This window comes from Microtus pennsylvanicus, chromosome 4 (assembly GCF_037038515.1).
Source record: "Microtus pennsylvanicus isolate mMicPen1 chromosome 4, mMicPen1.hap1, whole genome shotgun sequence".
In the NCBI taxonomy this organism is placed as follows: domain Eukaryota; kingdom Metazoa; phylum Chordata; class Mammalia; order Rodentia; family Cricetidae; genus Microtus; species Microtus pennsylvanicus.
In genome coordinates this window covers 26,252,206-26,279,631 of record NC_134582.1, presented here as the reverse complement: position 1 = coordinate 26,279,631, position 27,426 = coordinate 26,252,206, and the positions used below count along the sequence as shown (strand labels likewise).

Genomic DNA, 27,426 nt, shown 5'->3' with positions numbered 1-27,426 from the left:
TGTGAGTAAGAGAAATTTAACTTGAAATGCCATGTCTCCAACTGTATAAAGATGAGTGAGAACTAGGTGGCCCACAAATCCCATTGCCAGCTGAACAGATCTGTGATTTTAAGATACAGGCATAGATCTCATTTTTTTTATTTATGGAATGATCTTTTGTGCTTTTTTATTTTAATTTCATCTTACATTTCAACCACAGTTTTTTTTCCCCCACTTCTCCCACTCCCCATCCCCTACTCCCCCCAGCACACCCTCCAACTTCAATCTCATTCCTAAAATTGGAACACTTACATTCTGGGAAAAAAAATCAGACACTCCAGTTTTCCAGTTTTCTCCTATCCTGAGACATAAAAAAAGCAGTCATGCTTATCATATTCAATATTTATCAACATAATAGAATCAATCAACTTTCAAATGCATCCTCTATTTTTGATAGCAGTTATTATATTTAGTTTGCTCTTAAAATGTTCATTGATAGGAACTTGTGTGTGGTTTTTTTGTAGTCAGAGGCTGCTTGTTTGTTTCCCAGCTGTCCAGACCCAAAATAATCACACAACTGTATTAATTAAAATACTGCTTGACCAATAGCTTATACCTATTTCTAGCTAACTCTTATGTCTTAAATTAACCCATTCCTATTATTTTATATTTTACCACAAGGCTTGTGGTTTATTGACAAGGTTCCGGTGGGCTCCAGTGGGCATCTTTCTCCTTAGGCAGCTACGAGGTGACTTCTTGACCCTGCCTTCTTTTCTCCTCTATCTGCTTGGAATTCCTGCCTTCTTCTATTCTGTCCTGACATAGGCCCACGCGTATTCCTTACTCATTAACCAATAAAAGCAACACATATGCAGGACTTCCCACACCAGTTTTTCATCAGTCAAATGAGCATGAATAGCACAGTGGAAAGATCTAAAGTTATAATGTAAACCTCACAACTCTGACACTATCACAGTTTTTCTTCAGCTGGAAGATTAATATGTAGGAATCGAGCATCTCTGTGAACATGGGGAGAGGACTGGGCACAGGGGAAATATTGACCCCATAAGGACTTCTTAGGGGCTGTTTTTTCAGAGATGTCACTTTGGGAACTGAGAAAAGAGACCTTTCTGTCTTTAGACGTACGTGTGTGTGTGTGTGTGTGTGTGTGTGTGTGTGTGTGTGTGTGTGTGTGTGGTCTGTGTACTAAGGCAGACCCTGGAAGTAAATGTGATCTTAAGGACAATAGGGATTAGTTTGTTTGTGAGTTAGTTTGTTGCTATTTTTTTCTAAGCAATTTCTAATGTGTTTTCTAGAAATGGGAGAGACGTGAGAAAATTAGCTGAGTGTAACTGTACTGCAGCTGCAGCAGCATCTCTTGGGAAATCATGTTCTCCAGCAAATCATACATGCTATATGCACATGCATTAAGTGGTTTGCAAATTTACTTGTTAGAGCAATGGCCAGTAAATTTGTTCCATATAGTTCTCTGAAAATTGCATAAAGATTTCCCAAACCATACCACAGACAAAATACACAGCTGAACACACACAAGCTCTGCATGGATCGATCCGTGACCCAAAACATGCTATAGACTTAGAGTTAGAAACTGGAACCTCATACAAGTTGAGTGTTCCAGTTTCAACATTTTGCACTCTGCTACGATGTTGTAAACTGTAAAATTGGGCTGTGTGGTACTGTCACACACATCAACAGAACATGTCTGTGACTTGAAACATCTCTACTGATGACTGACTATACATATTTTGCTCTCAGATTTATACATTATATAATTAAACTTGTAGTTTTATTTCATTGTGACATAGGAATCTGTCTGGTTAGCGTATTTGTAAATGGATTTATTTGTAAATATTAATACTGGTAATTGTATGTATTGGATATAACAGTCCGAACAGCTCTAATCGTCACATCACAGTGTTATATATCCATGACATTTTATCGAACCTTGTGCTAGACAGTAAAATTATGCCAACCAAAATTCTGCGCAAATTCTCCCATAAATCTGATTACTATAATTTCAGTAGAATTCTCTGAAATGACATGTGACTTCTGTCTGCATCAAGATATATCAAGATTAATTTTTTAAAATTAAAATGCATCATTTGGTCAAAGTATGATGAAAAACATGCAGAATTTTCTGAAAGTGCTCTGAAAACTGGGAATTTGATTAGCTTGCTTTGTTTATAATCTCAACGGTAAAGTCACAACCTCAGTTTGGAAACCTGAATATGATGAATACAGAGATCCTAAAGGGGTTTCATGGAGAAACCTGTTTAGCCCAATATAGTTTCTGTTGCTGCAAAGATAAGGAAGGGTTGGCCTGGTCATCCAGCCATTTGCTCACAATCAACACACCAGGGGTGTTTAACATACCTGCCCCAGGTGAATGGGTATTGCCTTCCTGAGCCATTCATCTTCTGCTTCCAGGTTCATGCGTGTATACTGAGCCTACCAGTTGCAAAACACAAAGACTTCTATTTTCACTGCTTAAGTATTTGATTATCTTATGTATTTGATTATCTTATTTGCTATCCAGATAGGCTTTCGTCCTATCCTACATGTTTCCACTTAAACACAAAGGACAGATTGCTTTCTTAGCCAACACTCAGGTGTTCCCGACTCCTGCTCTGTGACCTCTAATATGTTGTATTTTAAGCACATCCTATGGTGGCCGCTTCTGAAATAAGCTTGCCTGGCTGACCAAAACCTTCTGCTAAGCGCTGCTCTATGCCTTGACGCTGCTGGGCCCTCTGAGGAAAGCATGCCTCCATAAGCAGCATTCAATGTCTTTTGCTTTCTGTGAACATCCATCGCTAGCTGTTTTTAATAATCCGTGTGCTTCCCAGATCCTAACAGTTTTGATATCAGTCACAAACAGATCCTTGATTTTGTTTCTATTTTTTTGTATGTAAAATTTTCCCATATATAGGGGTCACTTGTCTTATTAATTATCAGTCTCTCTTTTGAATCTTTTCTATGGAGGAGGGTCTCTCTGTTACTTTGTTTTATTTATTTATTTATTTATTTATTTGTTACGTATGCAATATTCTGTCTGTGTGTCTGTCTGCCGGCCAGAAGATGGCACCAGATCTCATTACAGGTGGTTGTGAGCCACCATGTGGTTGCTGGGAATTGAACTCAGGACCTTTGGAAGAGCAGGCAGTACTCTTAACCAGGGAGCCATCTCTCCAGCCCTCTCTGGCTTTCTTGAAGTATTGATAGACGAAATTTTCCTTGGTGTATGTATACTCAACTTGGGAAAATAGAATCATATCTCCTCGTATCAGTGGCAGGCAATAGTTATTCAATAGAAAATAGCAAATGTATTCGGTCTTAGTTTTCTACAGACAAAATAGTTCTAGGAACAGGTAAAGATGAGTTTTTCAGCAACTCACACTTCCTTGTGTCATTCGGGTTTGCGAGGTCCTGCACTCACTTTACTTCGGAAGTTAGGCCACCCATGCATTGAAATTCAGTCGCTCAGTAACATGAACATATGGGACCAGAACATAAGTCCTTCCATTTTCCTCAATACTTTCATTTTCTTCAATAATTGTTTCATTTTCCAAACTCTTTGGGATATCATTCAAAATTTACTATAAGAAGAATTCACTCACCACTATTTACAATTTGGCCAATTTGCCAGGTTTTTTTTTTGTTTGTTTTTTATTTGAAGTGAGTTTTGGGCATTATCTGCAGTGTAGAATGTAACAGTTTGATCATTTGCCTCTCAGGAACCTGATCTTTAGAGATGAAGCTCACCTTAAGTCAATGGTTTAATAAAGGGAGGAAGGCAACAACTCAATTTTTAACAAAAGTATTTCAGTTTTCATTTTGTTAGTTTGTGAATTGCATGCTGGCATATAATGTATTGTGATCAAAATTCCTGCCACCTTCCCCTCCTCCCAGTTCCTCCTTTATCCCACCTCCCATTTTTTCCTTCCAATTTCATATATTTTGTTTTAAACTCACAGCATTCACTTAGTGATGCCAGGGTGTACATGGGTGTAGGGTCATGTACTGGCAAATGGACTGTATTTCTAATGAAAAGTACATCTCCCTTCCCAAGTATCCATAGCTCTTCATCTAGGGATGGCACTTCATAAGCATCTCTGCCACCTGCTGGGATTTTTGTCTTGCTTGACTTTATAAACTCATACCTGCTATGAATTAGTTTATGAAACTCCCCTGCCATGTCCTGAAAACACCTCTTTTCCTGGAACTATCCCTTCTGGTTCTCCACGCCTTCTCTTCTTTCTTGATTGTGGCACCTTGTGAGGATGGCAAGAGTCCTTTGGATTATGCACAAAAGTTGTATAGTTGAATTATATGATAGAGTTATTCTAGACGTTTGAGGAATTTCCACACTGATTTCCATAGTACATGTTTGCAGTTCTTCTAACAGTGAGTAAGTGTTCCTTTTCTACACATCCAAGCTAGTGTTTTTGGTCATTTGTTTTTATGATCTTGGCCATTCTAACTGGAGCAAAATGAAATCTTAAAGTAGTTTTAACTTGAATTTCCCTGATGTTGCAACTCAGTCATTAGAGAACTATTGCTTAGTTTTTCTTAGTATTTAACTTTTTGTTTTAAGTACTTCATGTATTCTAGACTCTAATTCACTTTTGAATATATGACTGACATACTCAAAATTGGTTATTTCCTAATTTTCTGGCTGCCTCTTCATTTGACTGATTTTGTTTTTTACTGTGTAGAAAGTCTTTATTTAATGAGGACACATTTACTAACTGTTAGTCTTAATACTTATGTTTCCAGGCTCCTCTTCAGAAAGTTCTTTCCTGTATCTATCAATTGAAGTGTATTCTCCAATTTCTCCCCTCTTGCAGCTGAGTTAGGTGGAGTGAAAGATGAGGATTTACATATGTCATTCTACATGTAGTTATCTAGGTGAATCAGAGCCATTCGTTGAAGGCACTGTCTTCCCTCCAATGTGAATTCTTGGCCTCTTTGTACGAGTGTCTGTAGAAGTGTAAATTATATCTAGGTAATCAGTTTTATTTCATTGTACAATGCATCTGTTTTGATGCTAACCCCACGATCTTTTGATTGCTACAGTTCTGTAGTATGTCTTTAAATTGGGGATTGTAATACCTCAGCAGCATTTTTGTTCCTTTGGTTTCTTTGTCTATTCTGGGTCTTTTGTGTTTTCATATACATTTTAAGGTTGTGTTTTTATTATCTGTGAAGAATTGCATTAGAATTTTAATGGGGAATTACTGAATCTATAGATTGTCTTTGGTAGGATGACCATTGTCACATTATTGATCCTACCAATTCATGATGTATTTTTCTGGTATACGCCTCAATTTCTTTCCTTATAGTCCCAAACTGTTCATTTTATAGGTCTTTCACTTCCACGGTTAGATTTAATGCAAGATATTGTTTGAGGTATGTAGAAGGCTGCCTGTTTTGTGTATAATTTTTCATCCTGCTGCTTTTTCTGAGCATGTTTATCAACTGTAGGAGTTTTAGGAGTTAGTGTAATGCTGGCTTTGTAAAAAGAATTTGGAAGCAGCCTTTACTCTTCTATTTTATGGAACAGTCTGAGAAACATCAGCTTCAGTTCTTCCTCAAAGGTCTGTTAGAACTCTGCAATAAATCCACCTACGCCTGGGCTGGTTTGGGTTTGAAGGATTTTTATTGCAGACTCAACCTTGCTATTCATGATGGATTTATTTAAATATTTATGTCTTCCTGGATTACTTCTGCATGTCAGAAGCATTAGGAAACTCCTCCTCCATTTCTTTAGACTTTCCAGTTTTGTGGAATTGCAGTTTTGTAAGTGTGTTCTTCTCAACCTCTGGATTTCAGTGGTGTCTATTGTAATATCTCCTTTCTAACCTCTAATTTTATAAACTTGGGCCTTCTTTCTTTTTGCTAGTCTTGCTAACGTTTTATCAGACTTGTTTATCCATTCAAAGAACCAGATCTTCCTTTAATTGTTTTTTTTTCAATCGTATTTCATTAATTTCTGCTTTGATCTTGATCATTTCTCCCTGCTTACTATTTGGGGTATTTTGATTTTGTTTTTCCAAGGCTGTAGAGGACATGGCTTAGTTGTTTATTTCAATTTTGATGTAAGCACTTTCCTCTTAGGACTGCCTTCCTTATACCCTGTTGATTTAAATATGTTGCATTTTCATATTTTATTCTACTCTAGTTTAGTTTTAACTTTCTCTTTTTATTTTTTGATTAATTCAACAGTGTTGTTAAATTTCCTTGACTTTATATTTTCCGTGATTTTTATTACATTTACTATATCTACTTTTACTTTATTGAGATTAAATGAGATATAAATAATTATTTGTTCCCTATATTTGTTGAGAGATGGTTTATTTTTATGTTCCACTCTATGCTCCGTTTTGTTGAAGGTTCCATGAGCTACTGAGATAAACATTATTCTCTAGTGTTTGCACAGAATGTTTTGTCTGTTAGATCCATTTGATCTGAAATGTCACTCACCTCTACTGCTTTTTCGCGCACCTCCCCACCCCAGCTTGTAGGCAGAGACCGCTTGTTCCTTACCGGCTTCCCAGACCCAAAATAATCACACAGAAACTACATTAATTATAACACTGCTTGACCTACTAGCTCAGGCTTCTTTTGAACTAACTCTTACATTTTAAATTACCCATTCCTATTATTTTGTATTTTACCACAAGGCTTGTGGTTGACCTGTAAGGTTCTGTCCAGCATCTATCTCCTTCTGCAGCTACATGGCATCTCTTTGACTCCACCTACTCTCTCTCTCTCTCTCTCTCTCTCTTTCTCTCTCTCTCTCTCTCTATTGATACTTGTTTTTACACCAATAGTGTTGGCTTTTACCATAGATCTCTGCGCAATTTGGTCTCTGGTTCTTAGTTACCCAAACAAAGTATAACTTGCTTATCCTTCTCATAGTATATAGTATAGACCTTAAGTTAAATCACACATTGGTCTGCTACTCCGGCAAGTTCTGTGCCACCATTGCTCTAGCATCTTTTGTATGTAGGACAGATTGTAGGTCAGAAGTTTTGTGGCTGTGTTGGCACTTAAATTTCTCCCTTGAAAGTACCTCCGGAGTACCGTCCCATAACAAAGACACTAGTATATAGGGGAAAAGGCTCCATATAGGCCCCAGTTCTACTTCTCTATTTATACAGTGGGTTGTATGGTTGTTGTCTTTGGCAACAGAGCCCCACTGCCAGTTTGTGGAGAGCAACCTTTTATCTTTTTTTTTAAAGATTTATTTATTTATTGTATATACAGTATTCTGCCTACATTCATGCTTGCATTACAGATGGTTGTGAGCCACCATGTGGTTGCTGGGAATTGAACTCAGGACCTTTAGATAAGCAGGCAGTACTCTTAACCACTGAGCCATCTCTCCAGCTCCGCAACCTTTTATCTTTGCAACAGTCTGGGTTGTCTGTGATTTCCATGAAATCCTTTGGCCAGCAACTCAATTGAACGTAACCCAGTCCATCTGCCTCATTTGGTGAAAAGAAATGGCCAATTGAGACTCGGTGTTCCTATTATAAGGATCACCTTCAAATACTTTAGGAAGTTTCCACTGCTCTCGGTTTCCACATCATCCCTCAAACGCCTCTCAATTCTAGCTGTCTCACCCCACATTCTCTCTCTCTACCCTATTTCCTCTTCCCCTCCTCACCAAATCCTCCCATTCCTATCCTCACTCACCCGCAGTCCACCCATGAAATCTATTCTATTTGTCCCTCTCAGGGAGATTCATAGATCCTCCTAGACCTCTCCTCTTTACCTTACCTGCTTGAGTCTACAGGTTATAGCTCGATTATCATTTACTTAATGGTTATATACAGTTATAAGTGAATGCATACTATATTCATCTTTCTGGGTCTGGGTTACCTCACTCGGGATGAAATTTTTTTCTAGTTGTGTTCATTTGGCTGAAAATTTCATGATGTCACTTTTTAAGCAGATGAATAATACTCCATTTACAAATGTGCCACATTTTATGTACTCATTCTTTAGTTGAGGGGCATCTAGGTTGTTTCCAGTTCCCGAGTATTATGACTAACGCTGCAGTGATCATAGTTGAGTAAGTGTCTTCACGGTAGGACAGAGTATATTTTGGGTATGTGCTTAAGAGTGATATAACTGGGTTTAAGGTAGACAAAGTCAGTCCCATTTCTGGAGGGAACTACCATATTGATTTCCAAAGTGGCTGTACAAGTGTGCACTTCCACCAGCAATAGAGGGGTGTTCCCCTTTTTCCACATCCTCACCAGCATGAGCCTTCACTTGGGTTATTAAACTTAGCCATTCTTACAGGTGTAATATGGAATCTCTAATTACTTTCGATTTGCATTTATACAATGGCTAAGAATGTTGAACATTACTTTTTCTTTCTTTCCTTTTTTCTTTTGGTTTTTCAAGACAGGGTTTCCCTGTTTAACAGTCCTAGCTGTCCTGGAACTAGCTCTTGTAGACCAGACTGACCTCGAACTCACAGGGATTCACCTGCCTCTGCCTCCCGAAGGCTGGGATTAAAGGTTGAACATTTATTTGTTTCTCAGCCATTTGAGTTTCTTATATTGAGAATTTTGTTTTTATCTGCACCCCAGTTTTGGATTGAATTATTTGTTTTGTTGATATCTAGTTTCTTTTTGATAACCTGTATATTTTGAAATGAATACTGATAATACCATTGTTATTCAAAGTTTTTATTGAAAATTATATATTGGTTCCTTCCATTTTGCTGATATTACAGTGTTTATTTTCTTTAGACATTATCATTTAGCTAATGTTATCTTTTCACTATCATCTCTTGGACATCTTTATTTCTTTCTTCTGTCCAAAGATTTCCTTCCAGTTTTAGGGTAGTATGGGATTTATTTCCCATATTTTAACATTATTTCAACCTGCCTTTACCATAGAATGCTTTTCTTAATTCTTTGTTTATGTTGGATAGTATGGCCACAGTAGTCTGTGTTGGAATCTGGACTCTTTAAGAACTTGAAAAATAATGGTCCAAGTCCCTTCAGTTTCTTAAAATCTTCAATGAAAACTATGTTTTGACTCTGTTGAGTCAGCCTTGATCTGTGACTTGACCTTTCTTTGGTCTGTACTTTCAGTGCTTTGATTATTATGACATGTGGATTCTTTTCTGGTCCTGTCTCTTTGGTGTTCTGTGTGCTTCTTGCATTTGATAAGCATCTCTTTCCTTAGACTGGGAAATTTTCTCCTATGATTTTGTTGGAAAAAGTCTTTGGACCTTTGACCAGGGTTTTATCTCTCCTCTCTATAGATAGATAGATAGATAGATAGATAGATAGATAGATAGATAGATAGATAGATTTCTTTAGTGTCCCATAGTTAGTACATGCTATGTTCCTGAATGTTTTTCGATTTAACATTTTTCTTTGATTGAGTGATCCAATTCCTTTACCTTGTCTTCAAACCCCAATATTCCCTTTTCCATATGATCCATTCTATTGGTAAAGTTTTCTTCTGAGTTTTTATTTGGCTTACTGAAATTTTCATTTAAAGTTATATTTGACTTGGGTTTAATTCATAATCCCTATCCATATATTAAAATGCATTTCACATATTGAATTGTTTTCTTTCTTTCATTCACTATTTTTATTTTTATGGTCTTCATTCTGACATTTATTCATATCCTCTTTGCATCTCTGAATATATCCCCAACTGCTATTTTAAAATAATGTCTTCTGCACCATGTCAGTTCCTTTTCTCAGAAAATATTAATATTAGAATACTAAGTTTTGGAGGGAATATACTTTCTTGGGTGTTTGTTTTTGTGATTTTGTTATGGTACCAAGGTACCTGAAGTTACATCATTGATAACATATTTTGTTATGGATATCTGTTCCAACATTGGTAGAGTGGACATTTAAATCTCAGTTTGCTGTTATTCAGATTTGTCAGAGTTTAGACTGCCTGGTTGATACTTAATTTTCAGTCTTTGGTTCACTCAGTGTTGGTGTGCATCTGAGTATCAGATGTGGTTCTAAGCTAGCTATAGTTGGTGTAACTTATGAGTGCAGGAGCCAACCTTACATGGAATCATCAGGAGCTCACTGAGGATTCCCAGAAATGTGCAGAAGGCTCACAGTCACAGGTTTCAACTGGTGGTCCACAGGTAGCAGGGGCTAGATGTGTGTGTGTGTGTGTGTGTGTGTGTGTGTGTGTGTGTGTGTGTGTGTGTATGTGTGTGTGTCTGTGTCAGGGGGTGGGGAGTTACCTGCAGAAGCAGTATGGAACTCATGACTGGTCCCCCGGTGCTGGAAAAGTGGCAGGGTGGAGGGTCATTATCTGAGGGAGGTCCATAGGACCCCAGGGCCTCAGGCAGTGTTGTGGAGGCTGCTACCTGGGGGCAGTGCACAGAACTGCGTGTGGTCCTTTATAGACAGGGCTGCAGGCCCAGGAGAATACTTCAACTCTTGATATATGCCCTTCTTTTCTTGCAGAAAGCTGGTTGTGATGGTTTACTGGGGTCTCTTGCCAGGGAAGATCATTGTGGCGTATGCAACGGCAATGGAAAATCATGCAAAGTCATTAAAGGTGACTTTAATCACACCAGAGGGGCAGGTAACTGTTTTTTTTAATATTAATAAACTGTAGTGTTTTGTGGAAAAAAATAGATTAAATTTGATTTAGAGATCGCAGTTTTCATTCTACTGAAGACATTTTCAGTGATTTTGGTGATGACATACAATTATCTATGGTATGAGCCAGAAACTTGAATGCGCTTTTTTCTCAATAATGAAAACATGAAGTCATGTGTTGTGAATTCTGGAAGTCAGAGCAGGAAGAGAGTAATCTAATTTGCATCAGCTTATGTTACCAGGCTTCTAGAATGCTTATTAAACAATGAAAAGCATGCCTAACAAAAATTGAGATCTGCAACAGCTTGAAGCAAACATTGAGAATATTAGTATGCAGGCTTTCAGCTTTCCTTTCCCTTGTTGATAATGTTGTTACTAAATTTTAAGGGGAATAGTTTTAAAGCTGAAATTTGAAACAGTAGTGGTGGAATTCAGAATAGGGTATACAGACATGGGGAAATAACAAATACATTATAGTAAGAGCCCCTACTGTCTTCTTTTTTATAATTTATTTTATTTTTTTAAAAAAAGGAAACAAACTTTCTTTTTTATTTTACATACCAATCTCAGTTTCCACTCCCTCTCCTCCTATCTCTCTACCCACTCCCAACCCTCTGGACTGTCTTCTTTTCTCATCTGTAAATGGGAGATGGGAGGGTGGAATAGATATAAAGGTTCTATGGAGAGTGGGAGAGTGAGTTAAAGTTCCTCACCACAGAAAGTGACAGTATCTCCACTGAATTGTAATAGCCCCCAAATATTGTACACACACACACACACACACACGATTCATATATATGTATATAAACACACATCTATATGTATAAACACATAGATACACACTTATATCCATACACGTATGAATAAACACACATACATCACTACATATCAACTTCTCAAGCTTTCTGGGTAAAGCATATATTTTCTGGGCTTCATCAACTCCTCTCCTGGACATGTTATCAATTGGGCCATCATTAATGACAATTTTCATTTTAAAAGATGCATTTTATTATTTATTTAGGTGTATGTATGAATCTCAGTGTAACTTTCTACATATGTCATGTGTGCGAGGATGTCAATAGAGGCTAGAAGAGGGTGTTTGACTGCCTGGAGCTGGAGAGTTATAGGCAGTTGGGAGGTCTGGAAAGGGTGCTGGGATCCAGGCTTGGATCCTTTGAAACAGCAAGCAAGTGCTTTTAAGTTCTGAATCATACCTCCAGCCTCTATTCGTGATTATTTTCACCACCATCATTTACGTGCTTGCCTTAACCTTTAGCTTAAGTTCTCTAGTTAAAAATAAATTCTGATGACAAAATGTAAATTAGTTATATTGTGAAGAACAATCATCTTATGTTGGACAATCAAGGAAAACTGGAGTCTTCCCAAGTGAGTGAGTCATTTTGGAAGGCAAATCAGATGAACCTTGGTGAGGTTAAATGTGGTTGTTTGTTTTGCTTTGCCCTAACAGGATAAGATAAGCAATGGAATCTTCTAGTGCGGATTTAGGAGAGACAAGATCCACTTAGCTGAAACAGAGTCTCTATCCTTCAGTTAAAAAATGTTAATGTAATAACCTGCCAACCCTTCCCACAGTTGTGACAAGAGAAGTCTTTATAATACAGAAGTACAGCCATGATCTGAAACGCCAAGGACATATCACACAGGCTGTTCTTAAAGAACATTGACACAGTTGGTACACACGTGATCTGTGCTCTGGGAAATACAAATGCACACGGGGTTTGGAGCTCTTTATTTGGTGGCAATAATGCTTCAGTTTCCCCCAGAAATACCGAAATACCACTGAAAGTTCTGTGTCACTTTTCATTCTGAATGCTTTCTTTATTTCTCTAGAGACTCCTTGATGGGGGAGTGTCATATATCAATCTGTTGATTTCATTGTAAGCAATAAAGAAACTGCTAGGCCCATTGGATAGGCCCACCCTTAGGTGGGTGGAGTAGACAGAACAGAATGCCGGGAGGAAGAGGAAGTGAGGTCAGACTCCACAGCTCCGCTCTCCGGAGCAGACGCAGGAGAGACGCCATGCTACCTGCTCCAGGGAAGACGCACACCATGCCCCAGCTCCGACCCAGGATGGACTTAGGCTAGAATCTTCCCGGTAAGCGCACCTAGGGGCGCTACATAGATTATTAGAAATGGGCCAGAGCAGTGTTTAAAAGAATACAGTGTCCATGTAATTATTTGGGGCATAAGCTAGCCGGGCAGGGCAGGCGGCTGGGGTGTTTGGGGACGCAGCCCCGCCGCTCCATATTACTACAACTCCTTTATCCCTACAGTTAATGGACTTTCTAGAATTTCTTAAGGGATTTTCAGGCTTTTCACCCAGTTGGCCATGCACGCTGTAGATACTGTGTCAGTAGCAAGCGTGCTGATGCACATGGGTGTGTCTAGTCCCCTTGCTCTCTATAGTGTTTGATAAATCATTTCCTTTGGAGATAGAAAGTAAACTTGAGAGCTATTATTTTCCCTTTAGTGTGTTTATTGTATCTTTCGTGGTGACTATACTTTTCGTGGTAAGCCTAGCCTAGAATAGCTTCTTAAAGGAATGTATGGTAGCTTGTGTATTTGTCCTGTTGAGACGTGATGTCCTGGTAAACAATAGGAAGAAGATGGATGTCAAATGTGTGATTCTTCTTTGTATGAGAAAATGTGTTCTTGCTGCTTTTTTCCCCACTGTTTTGGCTCTTTGGGAACCCCCCCCCCAGCTCCCAAATAAATAATGCTTAGCCTTAACTTGACTTATTTCTAGTCAGTTTTTCTTAAATTATCCCTTCTACCTTTAGCCTCTGCGCTTTGACCTTTCTTTATTTCCATATATCTTTTCTTTCCTTCTTAGTCTGTGGTTGGATTTGTTGCTGGATAACTGGCCTCTGGAGTACTCCTCTTTCTCATGATCCTTGATTCTCCTTCCCAGATTTCTCCTTCTATTTATTCTGTCTGCATACCAGCCCCACCTATCCTTTCTTCTGCCTCACTATAAGCTATTCAGTTCTTTATTAGACCGATCAGAAGTGTTACACAGGCAAAGTCACCAGGTTTCACGGAGTTAAACAAATGCAACATAAAAGAAAGCTACCCATCTTTGCATCATTAAACAAATGTTCCACAACATAAACAAATGTAACACATCTTAAAGTAATATTCCTCGACAAAAATGAACATACTGGTTTGAATTATGAAAGTGTGTTCTTAGAGTTTTTAATTGTTTGGTTGATTCCTACAAGGGTTGGGGAGTCATGGTCTTATCTACTTTATTTTATAGTTAGGAACTGTGCATCCTAGCAGGAAATGTGGAATGAGCTAAGACATCGTGAGAGTACAGTGGAGGCTGAGTAGTTCTTATCTAAAGTTTTGCAGACTTAAAGAGTTCTAAATTTCAGGGTTGTTTATTGTAGTGAATGTTTGTATATAAATTACCAGTTGGCTTAAACTCTAAACTTCGAAATTTAAATCTTAAACTCAAAAATCTGAAATTCAAAATAAGAATAGTTAACCTTATCGAAATATCATGGTTAAATACTACAGTCTATCTAAAGCAATAATAATGGTGACTAGCATATAGAACCTCTTAAAAATATATTACCTGTGACTCTGCTACCATTGCCATGAAGAATTCTGATTACTACTGGCATCTTAGGATGTTGATAAGATTGCAGTCCTGGTGGTACAATATAAGGGCTTCTATGTGTGAACCCCCTGTTTAAAGAATCAAGTTTCTAGCTTTAGATTTAGTGACTTCATGTACAAATTCTAAGCTATGTCTTAGCCATTATTGCATTCCCTTTAAAACACATATATTCTCAATTGTGCCCAAATGCTTTATGTACTGAAAATACCCCGCCCATGGCTTTCTACCTTCATATGTCATTATTTTTCAATACATTTCTCCCCCATCCATGGAAATCAGTATAATTAACCAATCCAGTTGAAGATTTTTCCATGCACAGCCCTGATTTTAGAGACTACTTTTTCTCTGATTTGCCGTGTAATTATATTCTTGGCTATGTAGGCAGAAACTGCCTGTTCCTGAAATAACCACACAGAAACTCTATTAATTAAAAGACTGCTTGGCCTATTAGCTTATGCATATTTCTAGCTAGCTCTTACATCTTAAATAAACCCATTTCTATTAATCTGTGTATCAGCACATGGTTGTGGCCTACCAGTAAAGTTCCATCCGGTGTCCAGTGTCTGTCTCCTGCGGTGGCTACATGGTTACTCTCTGACTCTGCCTACTCTCTCTATATATCTTTTCCAGCCTGGATATATTCTGTTAAGCCATTGGCCGAAAATAGTTTCTTTATTAACCAATGGCAATAAAACATATTCATAGCATAAACAGAGGAATCCCAGATCATTGTAAAATTCAAGCAGGAATTGAGATATACTACTTCCATTATGTGCTAATTTTTTAAAAATTCTAAATTCTAAAATTTAATATCTTCTTCATACTTCACTAAATTTATTTGCTGTGGGATTTACAATGATCTGAATGGGGTGGCTGGTGGGCTGTCTGAGGTCTCCTTTTATATTAGAGCTCTAACTTTGGCCACATGGAGAGACACCACTGTCGACCGAGTCATTCCCTTCTTGAGAACAGTTCTTTTCAGGCCTGTGTTCTTAAAGCCTCCATCACCAAGTTCAAATGAACTTGACTCCTTTTCCTCTTTGATTTTCTCTAGGAGCAATTTGACTTATTGCTTTATGTGCAGATGCATCTCCAAAGGCGCATCAATAATAACCTGACCTTTACTGAAGTTCTGGCTGCTTTAGACCTCATAGTGGGTGTTTATACTGCAGTAGTATAACATTTGTGAAATATAAATTGCTGAACTGAGAAAATTCTCACCAAACTAGATCCTTCTCTCTTGATTTCTTTGCAGAAAAGGTGATTGCATTATCCCATGTGTCCATTGTTTCCGATCAATTATTTTCAATTGATTGAGAAAAAAAAGATTACTTTCAGTCAATCTTCAACTTCAGAATTTTTTTCCATTATAACATCTTCTGCATTTTCTTTCTCAGCCTTGATCATTCCTGATGTTTATACATCATCTCTATCTTCATGAATGCATCTCAGTTAATCATGCATGTTGCTTCTGCTGAAATGTTTCCAATTATATTCTATGAAGTCTCTCACTGAGTTTAGCAGATCCAAAGTGATTGTTTATTCCCTTAAATACTTATTGAAACTTTCCATAATAGATTGAGCCATCTCCATCTTCTCTTTCCATCAGATTTAAGTTATCCAAGAGCTACTAATACTATCACTTACCTCACACTCTTCTGTATAAACAGAAAACAAATCCCTTTCCTTCCTATACACATTCCCCTAAGACAACTTTGAACACTTATCTTTTTGTAGAACGTTCCCTTGACTTGTGTGGATGATGCCAGAGTTTTCAAATGTGAGTCACATACACATACTTCTAAAGAATAGCAGTGAATTGCTAAGCAATTTGTGTTCAGAAACGGGGAGTGACTTTAAAACTATAGTTTATATTAATGAACAGAGAGTTAGCCAGAATGTTCTATTTATATTTTAACCTATTTTTATAATTTATTTAACTCCTACCTTAACTGTACATCATACCTTATTTATATGGCAAAATACCCACCAACCTTGAGTCTGTTGTCATTGCTATTTTGTCTGTGTGATGTAATGTCAGTGCTTTCCAGTTGGAACTGCAGTAAGTAATTGGATGCTACTGAAAATGGGCAATTCAATGAGTAATTAGATAAACAGTGTCTTGTAGTGTCTTAGATCAAAGTCTTGATTGTAAAAAGTCACATGCCTGTAGTAATATGGGCAGCGACGGGGCTGCGTCCCCAACACCCCAGCCGCCTGCTCGGCTAGCTTATGCCCGAAATAACAACACACAAACTGTATTCATTTAAACACTGCCTGGCCCTTTAGCTCTAGCCCTTACAGGCTAATTCTCACGTCCAGATCAACCCATCTCTAATAATCTGTGAGCACCGGTCTTACCGGGAAGATTCTAGCCTAAGTCCATCCTGGGTCGGAGCTGGGGCATGGCGTCTCTCTGAGGCGTCTGCTTTGGAGAGGAGAGCTGTGGAATCTGACCTCACTTCCTCTTCCTCCCGGCATTCTGTTCTGTTTATTCCACCTACCTATGTCCTAACCAATAAAATGGGCCAAGGCAGTTCCTTTATTAGCCAATGACCTTCCTCCATCACATGCCCAGGAACTGGGGAGATGTCTTAGTTGGTAAACTGTTCAGCATGAGCACCGGAGTTCAAACCCTTAATCTGTAAGAAAAAGAAAACGAGAAAGAAAAAAATCCAAGCAGGACATTGAGTATTTGTAATCACAAGTGCAGGAGAAATAGAGACAGGGCATCCCTGGGGCTTGAAAGCAAACCATTCAGTCTTCCTGGACCAGTGAGCTCCAGATTAAATGAATGAACTCATCTCAAAACAATAAGGTAAAGAGTGACTGAGGAAGATACATGAGGTCAACCTCTGACCTATGCATGTAGGAGCATGTACACACACACACACACACACACACACACCACACATGCCTTTATTTTATCCTTGCCACCAAATGAACTACATATTACTTTATATTAATGCTGATTAATTATTTTTTTAAGAATTATAATAATTTTTATACAGGAGAAAACTTCGAAATTATTTTTTTCTTTTAAAGGTTCAAGCCAGATTTTAGTTAGATACATGAATTTGCACAGGATGTTTAAAAAGAATGTTAGTTTTAGAAAAACTATTAAGCCAAAACGAGGCTTCTTTATCCCTCTTCTTCACAAAGTGGAGCTCAATTCCTTCTTTTCCTGCACAGTCTCTCAGTTTACCCAATCTTGGCTTACTTTCTTTCAACGACCACATCCATGACCATGGCTGAAATATTTTCTGAGAGCACTCAATTGTGCCTTTTGTTGATCTTTGTGACACCTGCAGAGGTGACAGCAGCCCATTTGCTGTGGCCCTACACCTCACTTACTTCTCCCCAGCTCCACTGTCTAATCTTTTGTTCATCTTCCAGGAACTCTTGTTCTCTCTTGCTGTGCTCAGTCGCTGCAGGGAATGGTCCAGGCCAACTGTATCATCTCCAGTGTTTTACTTTCTCTGCTTTTTCTAGCTTGAAGAATTCCTAGGGCAAAATTCACTGGGGTGATTTGATTTGTCCTGCTGTATCTCTAGAGAGGTGATGCCACTGGTTTCTTCCTTTCCTCATGGGGCTTCATGTAGAACAATCACCTTCTTGCCTTCTCAGTCGAGCGCTATGCTCAGTCTTTCCAAGAATCTTCTCCGGAAATCACGGCAACTTTATAATGAAGCATTTTCCCTCCACAGCCTTTGGACCATGGTAGCAGTAACGCAGAGGTGGGCGGGGGCGAGTCAATCTGAAGGGTTTTTGTAAGAGCCTAGATTCACTGCATGTTTTACTGACTCTTACAGGTTATGTGGAAGTGCTGGTGATCCCTGCTGGAGCAAGAAGAATCAAAGTTGTGGAGGAAAAGCCGGCACATAGCTACTTAGGTAACAGGTGCTACAGTCTCACACAGGAGCTTAGTAGGACCCCCGCTCCTCAGTTCGCGACACTGTTGGTCTGTTTTAGTTCACACTTGAGCTTCCCAGAAAGTGTCTTTTCTCATATTAAGCAAGTGTTTCCCTTTCTCCAAGGCAGTTCAGGAGCAAAAGCAATTTGGCTTTCTGTTGAGAGTGTAAAGTACTTCCAAATGTAACTCATGATTAAACAAACAAACAAACAAACAAACAAACAACAAAATAAAAACAAAGCAAAAACCTAAAACAAAGACGCATTAAATGACTTTGCCTTGTTTTATTCCAAATATGTGTATATATGATACAACCAATTAACACATTTATTTCATGTGTATACATGTGTGTCTGTGCAAATGCATATTATTTTATATATGACTGCACAGGTGTTTTTGTGTAATGATTATTTTAGAAATGGAAAATCTTGTCACTCAAAATAAGCCATGTACAGTTTACTGAGTTTTTTTCTGTCTTGCTTCACACCAGGAAAGCTCTCCTGTAGAAAAACTGCCTTTAAAAATCTGAGCGTTGCTTATAGGAAAGGCTAGGTTGGCTATTTTTATATATTCTTATTACATATTTTTATTGATTACTTGAAAATTTTGGAGCATGCACCCCAGTCACGCCCATTCTCCCAGGGCCACCCCCTCTCCCTTGTAACCTCCCACCCACACATACACACAAAGAGGATAAAAAAAACAAGTCTAATTTTCACACACACTACAAAAGAGAACAAAAAAATAAGTCCAGTTTGCATTATCCATGTTTTAATTATGTCAACTGATAACTTTTTAATAGAACAGAGAAAGCATCAGAGATAGTGGAGTCAAATAGAATAAAGTAATGTCAGACAGGGGGCCAAACAGATTTAAATTATCTTTAAAAATACTTTGGAACTTTTTGTTTGAGACACGTGATGTCCTTATTATTCTCAACTGAACAATAAATTCCCAATATATTTTTTTCTTTCTTTAAATTATGCTCACCTACTAATGGCGTCTCTGCAGCTAATAATGTTCTTTTGTTAATGATTGACCAGTTAGCCTAAAATGAATAAACCTTATGCTTTTATTTATAAAATCATTGTAGCTTATGACTTCCAGAAAAAATCTCAACAAAAGACACCGAATTCAACTTACTCTGTACAATTCCACACACAGGGCACTATGGCAAACATAGTTTTAAAATAATTTGAAATGAGTAAAAGACAAAGAAACCCTCCCTTTTATTATTTACCTCTTAGTTTGATTACTTTAAGGTGCTATAACAAAGAGCCACAGCCTGAGTGAGTTTTAAACAATACAACTTTCCTCTCATTGCTCTTAAGGTTGGAAATATGAGCTCAGGAGACCAGTATAGTTGGGTTCTGATGAGGCCCTTTTATGAGTTGGAAATTACGGGGTTCTGTGTCCTTACGTGGCTGAGAAAGAGGAAGCAAGGTCTCTTATGGCTCTTACAAGGACACTAATCTCATTTATAAGGACTGTGCCCTAATGACCTCAGCCAATTCTAATTACCTCCCAGTGACCCCACTTCCTAATCCCATCACACTGTGGAGTCAGGTTTCAACATGGGAACTTGGAAGGGACATTCATTTGCCTGCACCATGTCTGAGCAGGAGGGAAATGAAGAGGTCCTAAAGGCCAAAACAGCAATAAGAGGTCCTAAAAGGACAAAACTACAGTGAAGACAGAAAGCCGAATGCTGAGTCCCCTGAAGTGTCACCTGAAACCTTCATCCAGTAACTGAAGTCAGACTCAGAGCCAGGGCGCTGCTGTTGACAGAAAACAAAGCAAAGGATGCTGCAGAATAACCCGCACAGGAGGCTTCCACTCAAAGTGGGACTTCAAAGGATTCCACGTTTTCTGTGATGGAGGGGCAGGAATGTAGCTATACATAAGCAGAGAAAGGAAGGAGGAAGTGTCTATATTAATATTAGTCTAAGGTAGACATGGAAAATCAACTTTCCTGAGAATTTGCAAAGCAAAGCCGCAAGTATGTTGCACCCACTTCATCCAACTGTGAAGCCACAAGACTCAGGACTAGTTTTCTTAATGTAGTATCAATATCACTGACATGTGCTACAGGAAGCACTTTCTAGAAACAATCCCCCTTCCAACCAGCCCTCAGAAGACTTGAGTGGCTCACAAATAGAATATTAAAAATAACCTAGGAACCAAAAAGAAAACAGACACCGTGAACCAAACACCACCTTGAGTAAGAGTGTACAGAGTCAGTATACAAGTGTGTCACACACAGAATGTATAAACAGAATTTCATAAATAGTAGCTTTATTTATCATTTTAGGGAACAATTTAAAAAGTAAAGAGAAAAGCAATGATCTGAGAGAAAATAATTTCACTTGGCTTCAAAAGGCCCTTATTCTCAGAATATATAAAAACGTAATTTTTGAGTATTTATAAAGTCAAATAAGTATTATTGATTAGTATAAAACAGTAACACATTTTAGTGTATTTGAAGAACCCTGTATTCCCTCTTTTGCCTAAGCTATTTTGTCTAAAATTAGTAACAATTTTATTTTGATGATTAAACAAATTGATGTCTTATTTTTGAAAGGCCTTTAATCTCTATTATTCTTTCATATATGCCATGTTTTATTTTGAACTCCCCACATAGATATTACAAATGAGAATTCATAATTTCATATATTCTTTGATTCTTGGAACTGGTTTGGTAATTGTTTTCTGCAGGGAATAATCTGTTTCATTTGCTTTCTCAAAATAGTTGGCTTAGAGCTGTTTCTTTTCTTTCTTTCTTTTTATTGACTGTTATTGAGCTCTACATTTTTCTCTGCTCCCCTCTTTGCCTCCCCCCGTCCCCTTCAACCCTCTCTCAAGGTCCCCATGCTCCCAATTTACCCAAGAGATCTTGTCTTTTCTACTTCCCATGTAGATTCCTATGTATGTCTCTCTTAGGGTCCTCATTGTTGTCTAGGTTCTCTGGGATTGTGATTAGTGGTCTGGTTTTCTTTAAAGCTTAGAGCTGTTTTTGATATTTTCTTATTGCACCCTCTCCCAGGACAGTGTTCGGGCTCGTATTTCTACCACTGTCACCTTGTGTCTGGTTTTCTTGAGCAGTTTGTTTTCAGTTATTTAGTTTCCAAATAACCAACACTTTGTGTCACTGATTGCTTCCACTGTTAATTTGTTTCTGCTCCATTCACTCCTCTGTGGTTTTCTTCCATTGGTTTTGAATTTTAATTGCTTTCCTACCACAGATACAAAGGGAAGAGCAGCTTTAGCTCCCTTCTTTCCTCCTGTAACACTGGAGAGCTACAAAAGCTTTACCTGTGATCTACAGTGCACCCTCAGGTTAAGTTGTTACCATAGCATCTTTGTGGTTTCTGCTGAGATCTAGGAGTTATGTTTGAATAGACTTAATGTACAGCTACTTTGAGCTATTTATGTAAGTTTTCTGTTAAGCATTTCCAGTGTTAAGTCTTAGGATAAAAAAATATATCCAGTCAGGTGTAAATTGAGACTCGGTTTATCACCTTTGACCTCAAGGAGTTATTCTGGAATTTCCAGCTATAGTCTTTATGATCAGTATAATTCAACTTCTCTGCAAGCTTACAGATATCCTAATCAACTAGAGACAGAGGAATAAAGGGATATCAAAATGTTTGAAATTTTTCTCTCAAATCAGTGGTTAGCTTATGCATTTTGATGTTTTATTATATATTTCAGATTGTCATATAACCTTAATAAATTTTATTTATCATTTAAGAGTTTAGTGTGTGTGCATGTGTGTGTATGTGAATTTGTAGTACATGCACATGTATGTGCAGTTGCATTCAATTGGGCACATGCATGTAGAGGCCAGAAGATGTCTGTGTGTGTGTGTGTGTGTGTGTGTGTGTGTGTGTGTGTGTGTGTACAGTCTGCTGAGTCGTGTATGTATTTGTATGTAAGGCTGGATAAGCAATAGGGGTTTGTCCCTGGAGACTCTGAGCAGACATTACTTGCATGTAGCTCTCCATCTAGAGGTGAACTCCTGCAAGATTTCAACCAGTGCAGTCACTGTGCAGGTTTTATTTACACTACCATGCGGATGAGAGTTCAAGCTGTCTTGTCCTATGTAGAGAACAGTCTCACAGAGACAGACATCCCGTTCCTCTGGGTTTTACTATCTTCCCTCCCCTTCCTCTGTGATGTTCCCTGAACTTGGTGTTTAGGTGTTAGATTGTAGATGCATCAGCTGGTGTTGGGTATCCAGCAGTCAGGGCTCTGTATTTTGACCACTTGGGATTCCCGTGATTGTTTCCATCTGCTGCAAAATGAAGCTTCATTGTTGAGGAGTGAGAGCCACGTTTTGGCAATTTTGAAAATGCTCACAAGCCACAAGTTTCCTTCCTTCCAGTCCACTCTAAACTATGTTCTCCCAATTACCATGTTACCTGTGTGGCTTTGTGTGTATGTGTATGTGTGTGTGTGTGTGTGTGTATGTGTATGTGCATGTGTATGTGTGTCTCTGTGTCTGTATTTTCTCCCATGAGTTCCTTGTACTTTTTAAGACCTATGTATTTGGAGATTTTATTTTAAGAAAATTAAAATACTTCTAAGCACTGTGCTTTCAAATACTTTATATGTCCTTGTTCCCTTTTTAAAAATTCCAGTCACTGGGGTATCACCCACGGAGTGGTCCCCACATGTGCACCGTGCTGTTTGTGTTCCTCAGGTCTCTGTTTCCTGAGCTTTAGTTCTCTCCTATGAAAGTGTCATGGTCTAATATGTTTTTAAGCCTGTTTATTAAGCTCAGTATTTGGCATGTCTTCATATTCTAATACATTTGATTTGAATATTTTCCAGCTCCCATTCCTCTCCACTATTACATAACTTCTTATACATGTGTGTGCATATTTAAAGGCTTAACTCACTAGTACCACTATCTCTAAGGTTCTTTCATCTCGTTTTATTTCTGATGCCTCCCTAATTATTCAAAGTCAGTTTTGTGGTGTCCACATCCCCAGCAAGTTTTTAACTGGGTGGTGAACATAATTAACATAGCATGGATGAGTGGCTATGTTACGTTTTCTTTATTACCGAGTCTAAACTTCATTTTCCTAAAGAGTTAATTTACTTCTGGACCAGCTGCATATAATGAGACTGTTGTAAAGCTTTGTTATAATTGTCTCAGGTTGCTTTAATAAGAAGTCTGTTAAATCTTTATTTTTAATTATTTATTTATTTGACCACCTGCTTTCTTAGGTTCTCTATGTTCAAAAGCAACACGCCTTGAAATTACCTGGAATTTGCATGTTTCTCCATACCTATTTGAACTGAAAAGTTTAAAAGTCCTTAGGTTCTTGGCAGTTGTTCTTTCCCCAGCTTTGGATAGTTACACCCTATTGTTTGAAGCTGAATATTTAGCGCTAAGGTCAAAGGTCCCCTGTGAATGCTTTAGGAGCTTTTTTTTCTCTTGTAATTCACTCTTCTCCAGTGCTCCATAAAACAGATGCTGGCTATCCTATCCAGTGTGAACTCCACTCTTTGTGCCTCCCTCCTCCATGAAACCTTCCCAGTCTGTGCCCTGCAGAAGGTCAACCTCCCAGTGAGGGATCTGTTAAATATCTTCAACAAGACTGCTAAGCAATTGTAGAGATTATCCCAGCTTTCTTCTCCACCCTCAGACATTGGAAGTTTGAAGACTGTTTCTCCATACATTGTCTAGTGAGAAGCAGAGCAGTTCCACTGATTGTCAGAAGCAAGATTTTCAAAAATATATTTAAGTTAATGAAGTAAAAAGAAAAAGTCAAGAAACATGATTTGTATGAACTCCTGGTTCTGGATGAAGAGACTCTTAAGCCAATAAGTTGGCTGGATTCGCATGTACATGTGTATGCCATTTTCTAGGAAATGCTGAAAGCCAAGACATGAATAGAGTCTGAATATCATAGTCCATAAACCCCAATGGACAATTTAAAACTTTTTTATTAGAGATTTTCAGGAACCATAAACTGATCACTGTAACCTGAAATAAAAGCATGGAAGTGGGAAAATATCGATCCATGTACAACATTAGACAAAAATATTTCTCAAAATATTTAATATAATTTACAAAAATATTAACAAATGCTAAATCTTATAAACAAATCCATTAGTAATTTTCCATTTCCCCCCCAAAACTTTAACATTTTCTGAGGCATGTCCATTTGTTGGTTTTAATGGATGTTGGCAATGTTCTGAGATGTTCCTATCAATATATTTCACTTTCAAGGATTAATAATTTAACATTGATCTCATAAAATAAAATTATGTATGTTTTTTAAACTTTCCCTTAAGGTATTTTATAATAAGGATTATATTATATATTATATTATATGCCAGGTGGTGGTGGCGCATGCCTTTAATCCCAGCACTCGGGAGGCAGAGGCAGGCGGATCTCTGTGAGTTCGAGGCCAGCTTTGTCTATAAGAGCTAGTTCCAGGACAGATTCCAAAGCTGCAGAGAAACCCTGTCTTGAAGAAAAGAAAAAACCCAGACTATTTTATAGAGAATATTGATGCAGTAAATTTCAATACTTTCATGAGCTTGTTGCTGGGATTGATAAGGGTAGAAGCAGCAGAACAACTTTTGGGGGAGACACAACAGATGACTGAAAACTCTTTTGACTTCAGTAGCAACAGGGAATGCTTGTAAGAGGGTGCTCATCAGTAGCGTTGTCCACGCTCATAGTGTGTTTTATCTTCTTAAAGCTCTTCGAGATGCTGGCAAACAGTCGATAAACAGTGACTGGAAGATAGAACATTCTGGAGCCTTCAACTTAGCTGGAACTACAGTTCATTACATAAGACGAGGCCTGTGGGAGAAGATCTCTGCCAAAGGCCCTACAACCACACCTTTACATCTCCTGGTAAGAGGAAGAAATTGGGGTAGTGTTGCAAAATCAGCTTCTCATGGCAAAGAAATTGGTGATCTCCCTTTTCTCCCCCTTTTCCCTCCCTCCTTCCCTCTGTCCTTTCTCCCTCTTTCTCTCTCCCTTTCCCTCCTATTTGTTCTTAAAATCAGAATTGTCAGATCAGCATTTTAAATTGTTTAAGAGCTATTTGCAGAAACATTAAAATTATGGTATCTAAAATTTGTGATTACTTAAAGAGGAGCAAGATGTTCTAGGGAATTGAAAAACTCACAGTTGAAATCTATTGCCACCAAAGAATACAGAACTCTTTTCTCCCTAAAAGCATTCAGTTACTTATCAAGACAAAGCAAGTAATATCCACTTAGTGGGTCTATCTGTGTCTGTAGAAGGCATGTTTGATAACATATTGTTTTGAGAGGAGGGATTTGGCAAACTCAGTCTCCATTCTGTATTTCTCACCAGGTTAATGGATTACTCTAAATTACGAACACTGCACATTTTCATGCATTGGAACCGCAATGTTCTTCACCATGTAGCAAAAGATTAAATGTGCATTAAGAGAATTGGAAGGGAAAGGACTTGAGCAGTGGGGTTGTGTCCGGGTTGCTAGGATGTTCATGGGCTTTTTTTCAAGGCACTTCGGGCTGATGGTTAACTATTCAGAATAGTGACTGTACAGATAGAGTTTTCATTCTATCGGCAGAAAGAAATCTAAAATCCAAAGACTCAACACCTCCCGTACACCCAAGCACAGAAAACCAATCTGACACATGGATTCGCTTGCTTGTAGTGGGATGTGTCACCTTATTTAACATCTTCACTCCAGTTGAACTGGTCTTTCCTTGGCTATAGACATCTCTATTGCTCCTTCTAGGATCCAAAGATTCAAGTCACACCGTAACTCACTGATTATCTTATTTGGATGGACCTCTTGTCTGGGGCTCTTTTTAAGTGTACATTCTGATGCACTTGGTTTAGGTCAGAATGTGAGGTCCACATATTTCTCACAGCTCCTCCCTGACATCATCTTTGCTGGTCCAGAAACTAGGGTTCAAATTTCCAGGCTTTATATAAAATGCAGTCCTTTTGCTTTAACAGTAACAAAAGGGCAAAGTGAGAAGTGTGTGCTTTCTGACCAGTATAAATAATACTATCCCTTGGACACTATGGATAGGAAGCTGACCAGGGGCTTTGCATTTGTTCAGAACATTTAATGCACACAGTTGCCCTATGTAAGAAGGTTAAAGAACATGTGAAATGTTGTCAACATGATTTCATTTTCACTAAAAAATTAGCGTTCAGTTCTGTTCTTCTGTGGAAGTTTTGGCTCATAATTGTAAATGGTCTTTGAACAGTCCCTTTATGCATCTCCTCACAGTTCCTTTATATCCCACTTCACAATTTCAATTTGAAGATCCTGTCTGTCCTCTGCTGTCCAGAGAAAATGCTTAGCATCTCCTCCAACTGATTGGTGTGAAATGACATCAATAGCAAACATTTTTAATGATTTGATACCATGTTTATCTACATTCTATAATCATATAGATGAGTTTGGACATACTTAAGAACAATACAAGACTGAGACATGTAACGAGCCTTTGCTTAAAGTCTGAAAACAACATATGTCAGACCCCAGAATCAGAGACTTTTCTTGCAGCAGAGCCCTTAATCTGACTAATAATTGCCAAAGCTTTTCCTGGAATCACAGAACATAGTGAGCTCAGTGAGTCAGGTCCAAAATAAGGTATGTGTGGGACCTGGATGTATTTGGTGATTTAAAGGGAACTGTATCTCTGAGATAGTTCTCTTAATGACTATTGCAGATTGAAAACTGGTCCTTGACTTGAAAGGCAATGTCTCGTGTGGCCATTGCCTCAATGAGTACCCATGATTATAACATGCTGACACTTTCCTTTTGCAAAGGATTCTGCTAAAGAGCTGTGGTTCTGTCGCCAATTTATTGGTTTTAAATGACATTAGATATTTGATAGCACTGAAAAGGTAGCTCATGTGGGAAACAGGAATGTTTTCATGTAATTAAGTAGGATGGCAAGTAGCTGTTAGTATGGTCATTTCACCAAATTTAAAATTACACAATAGTATTCTCATGACAATAAAAAATGCAAAGTTCACTCCTTAGTAGGTTGAAAGTAATTTATAATTGGCAATAGCTGATGAAATATTTAAGCCATAATCAGTACTGTGATATACTCTAAACTTGGTACCCAGTTGGTTTCAGATTTGAAAACTTAAGAAAAGCTATTAATTGTATCATTGAGATAATGTTCATAAAGCCAAAATACTAACTGCACAATCCACACATCAAATATGTTGTAACACTTCTTTCAAAATGTTATACAAAATCTGAGAGAA

General features: G+C 38.1%; 1 protein-coding gene across 1 annotated transcript in view; it reads left to right on the top strand.

The window, feature by feature from the left end:
* Adamts19 (ADAM metallopeptidase with thrombospondin type 1 motif 19) overlaps window positions 1-27,426 on the top strand; it is a 172,398-nt gene that overhangs the window by 104,591 nt on the left and 40,381 nt on the right. The window contains exons 15-17 of the mRNA XM_075970835.1: window positions 10,473-10,593; window positions 18,070-18,150; window positions 24,890-25,047. Of these exons, the coding sequence (XP_075826950.1) occupies window positions 10,473-10,593; window positions 18,070-18,150; window positions 24,890-25,047 (360 nt within the window). The remainder of the gene's footprint in view (window positions 1-10,472; window positions 10,594-18,069; window positions 18,151-24,889; window positions 25,048-27,426) is intronic.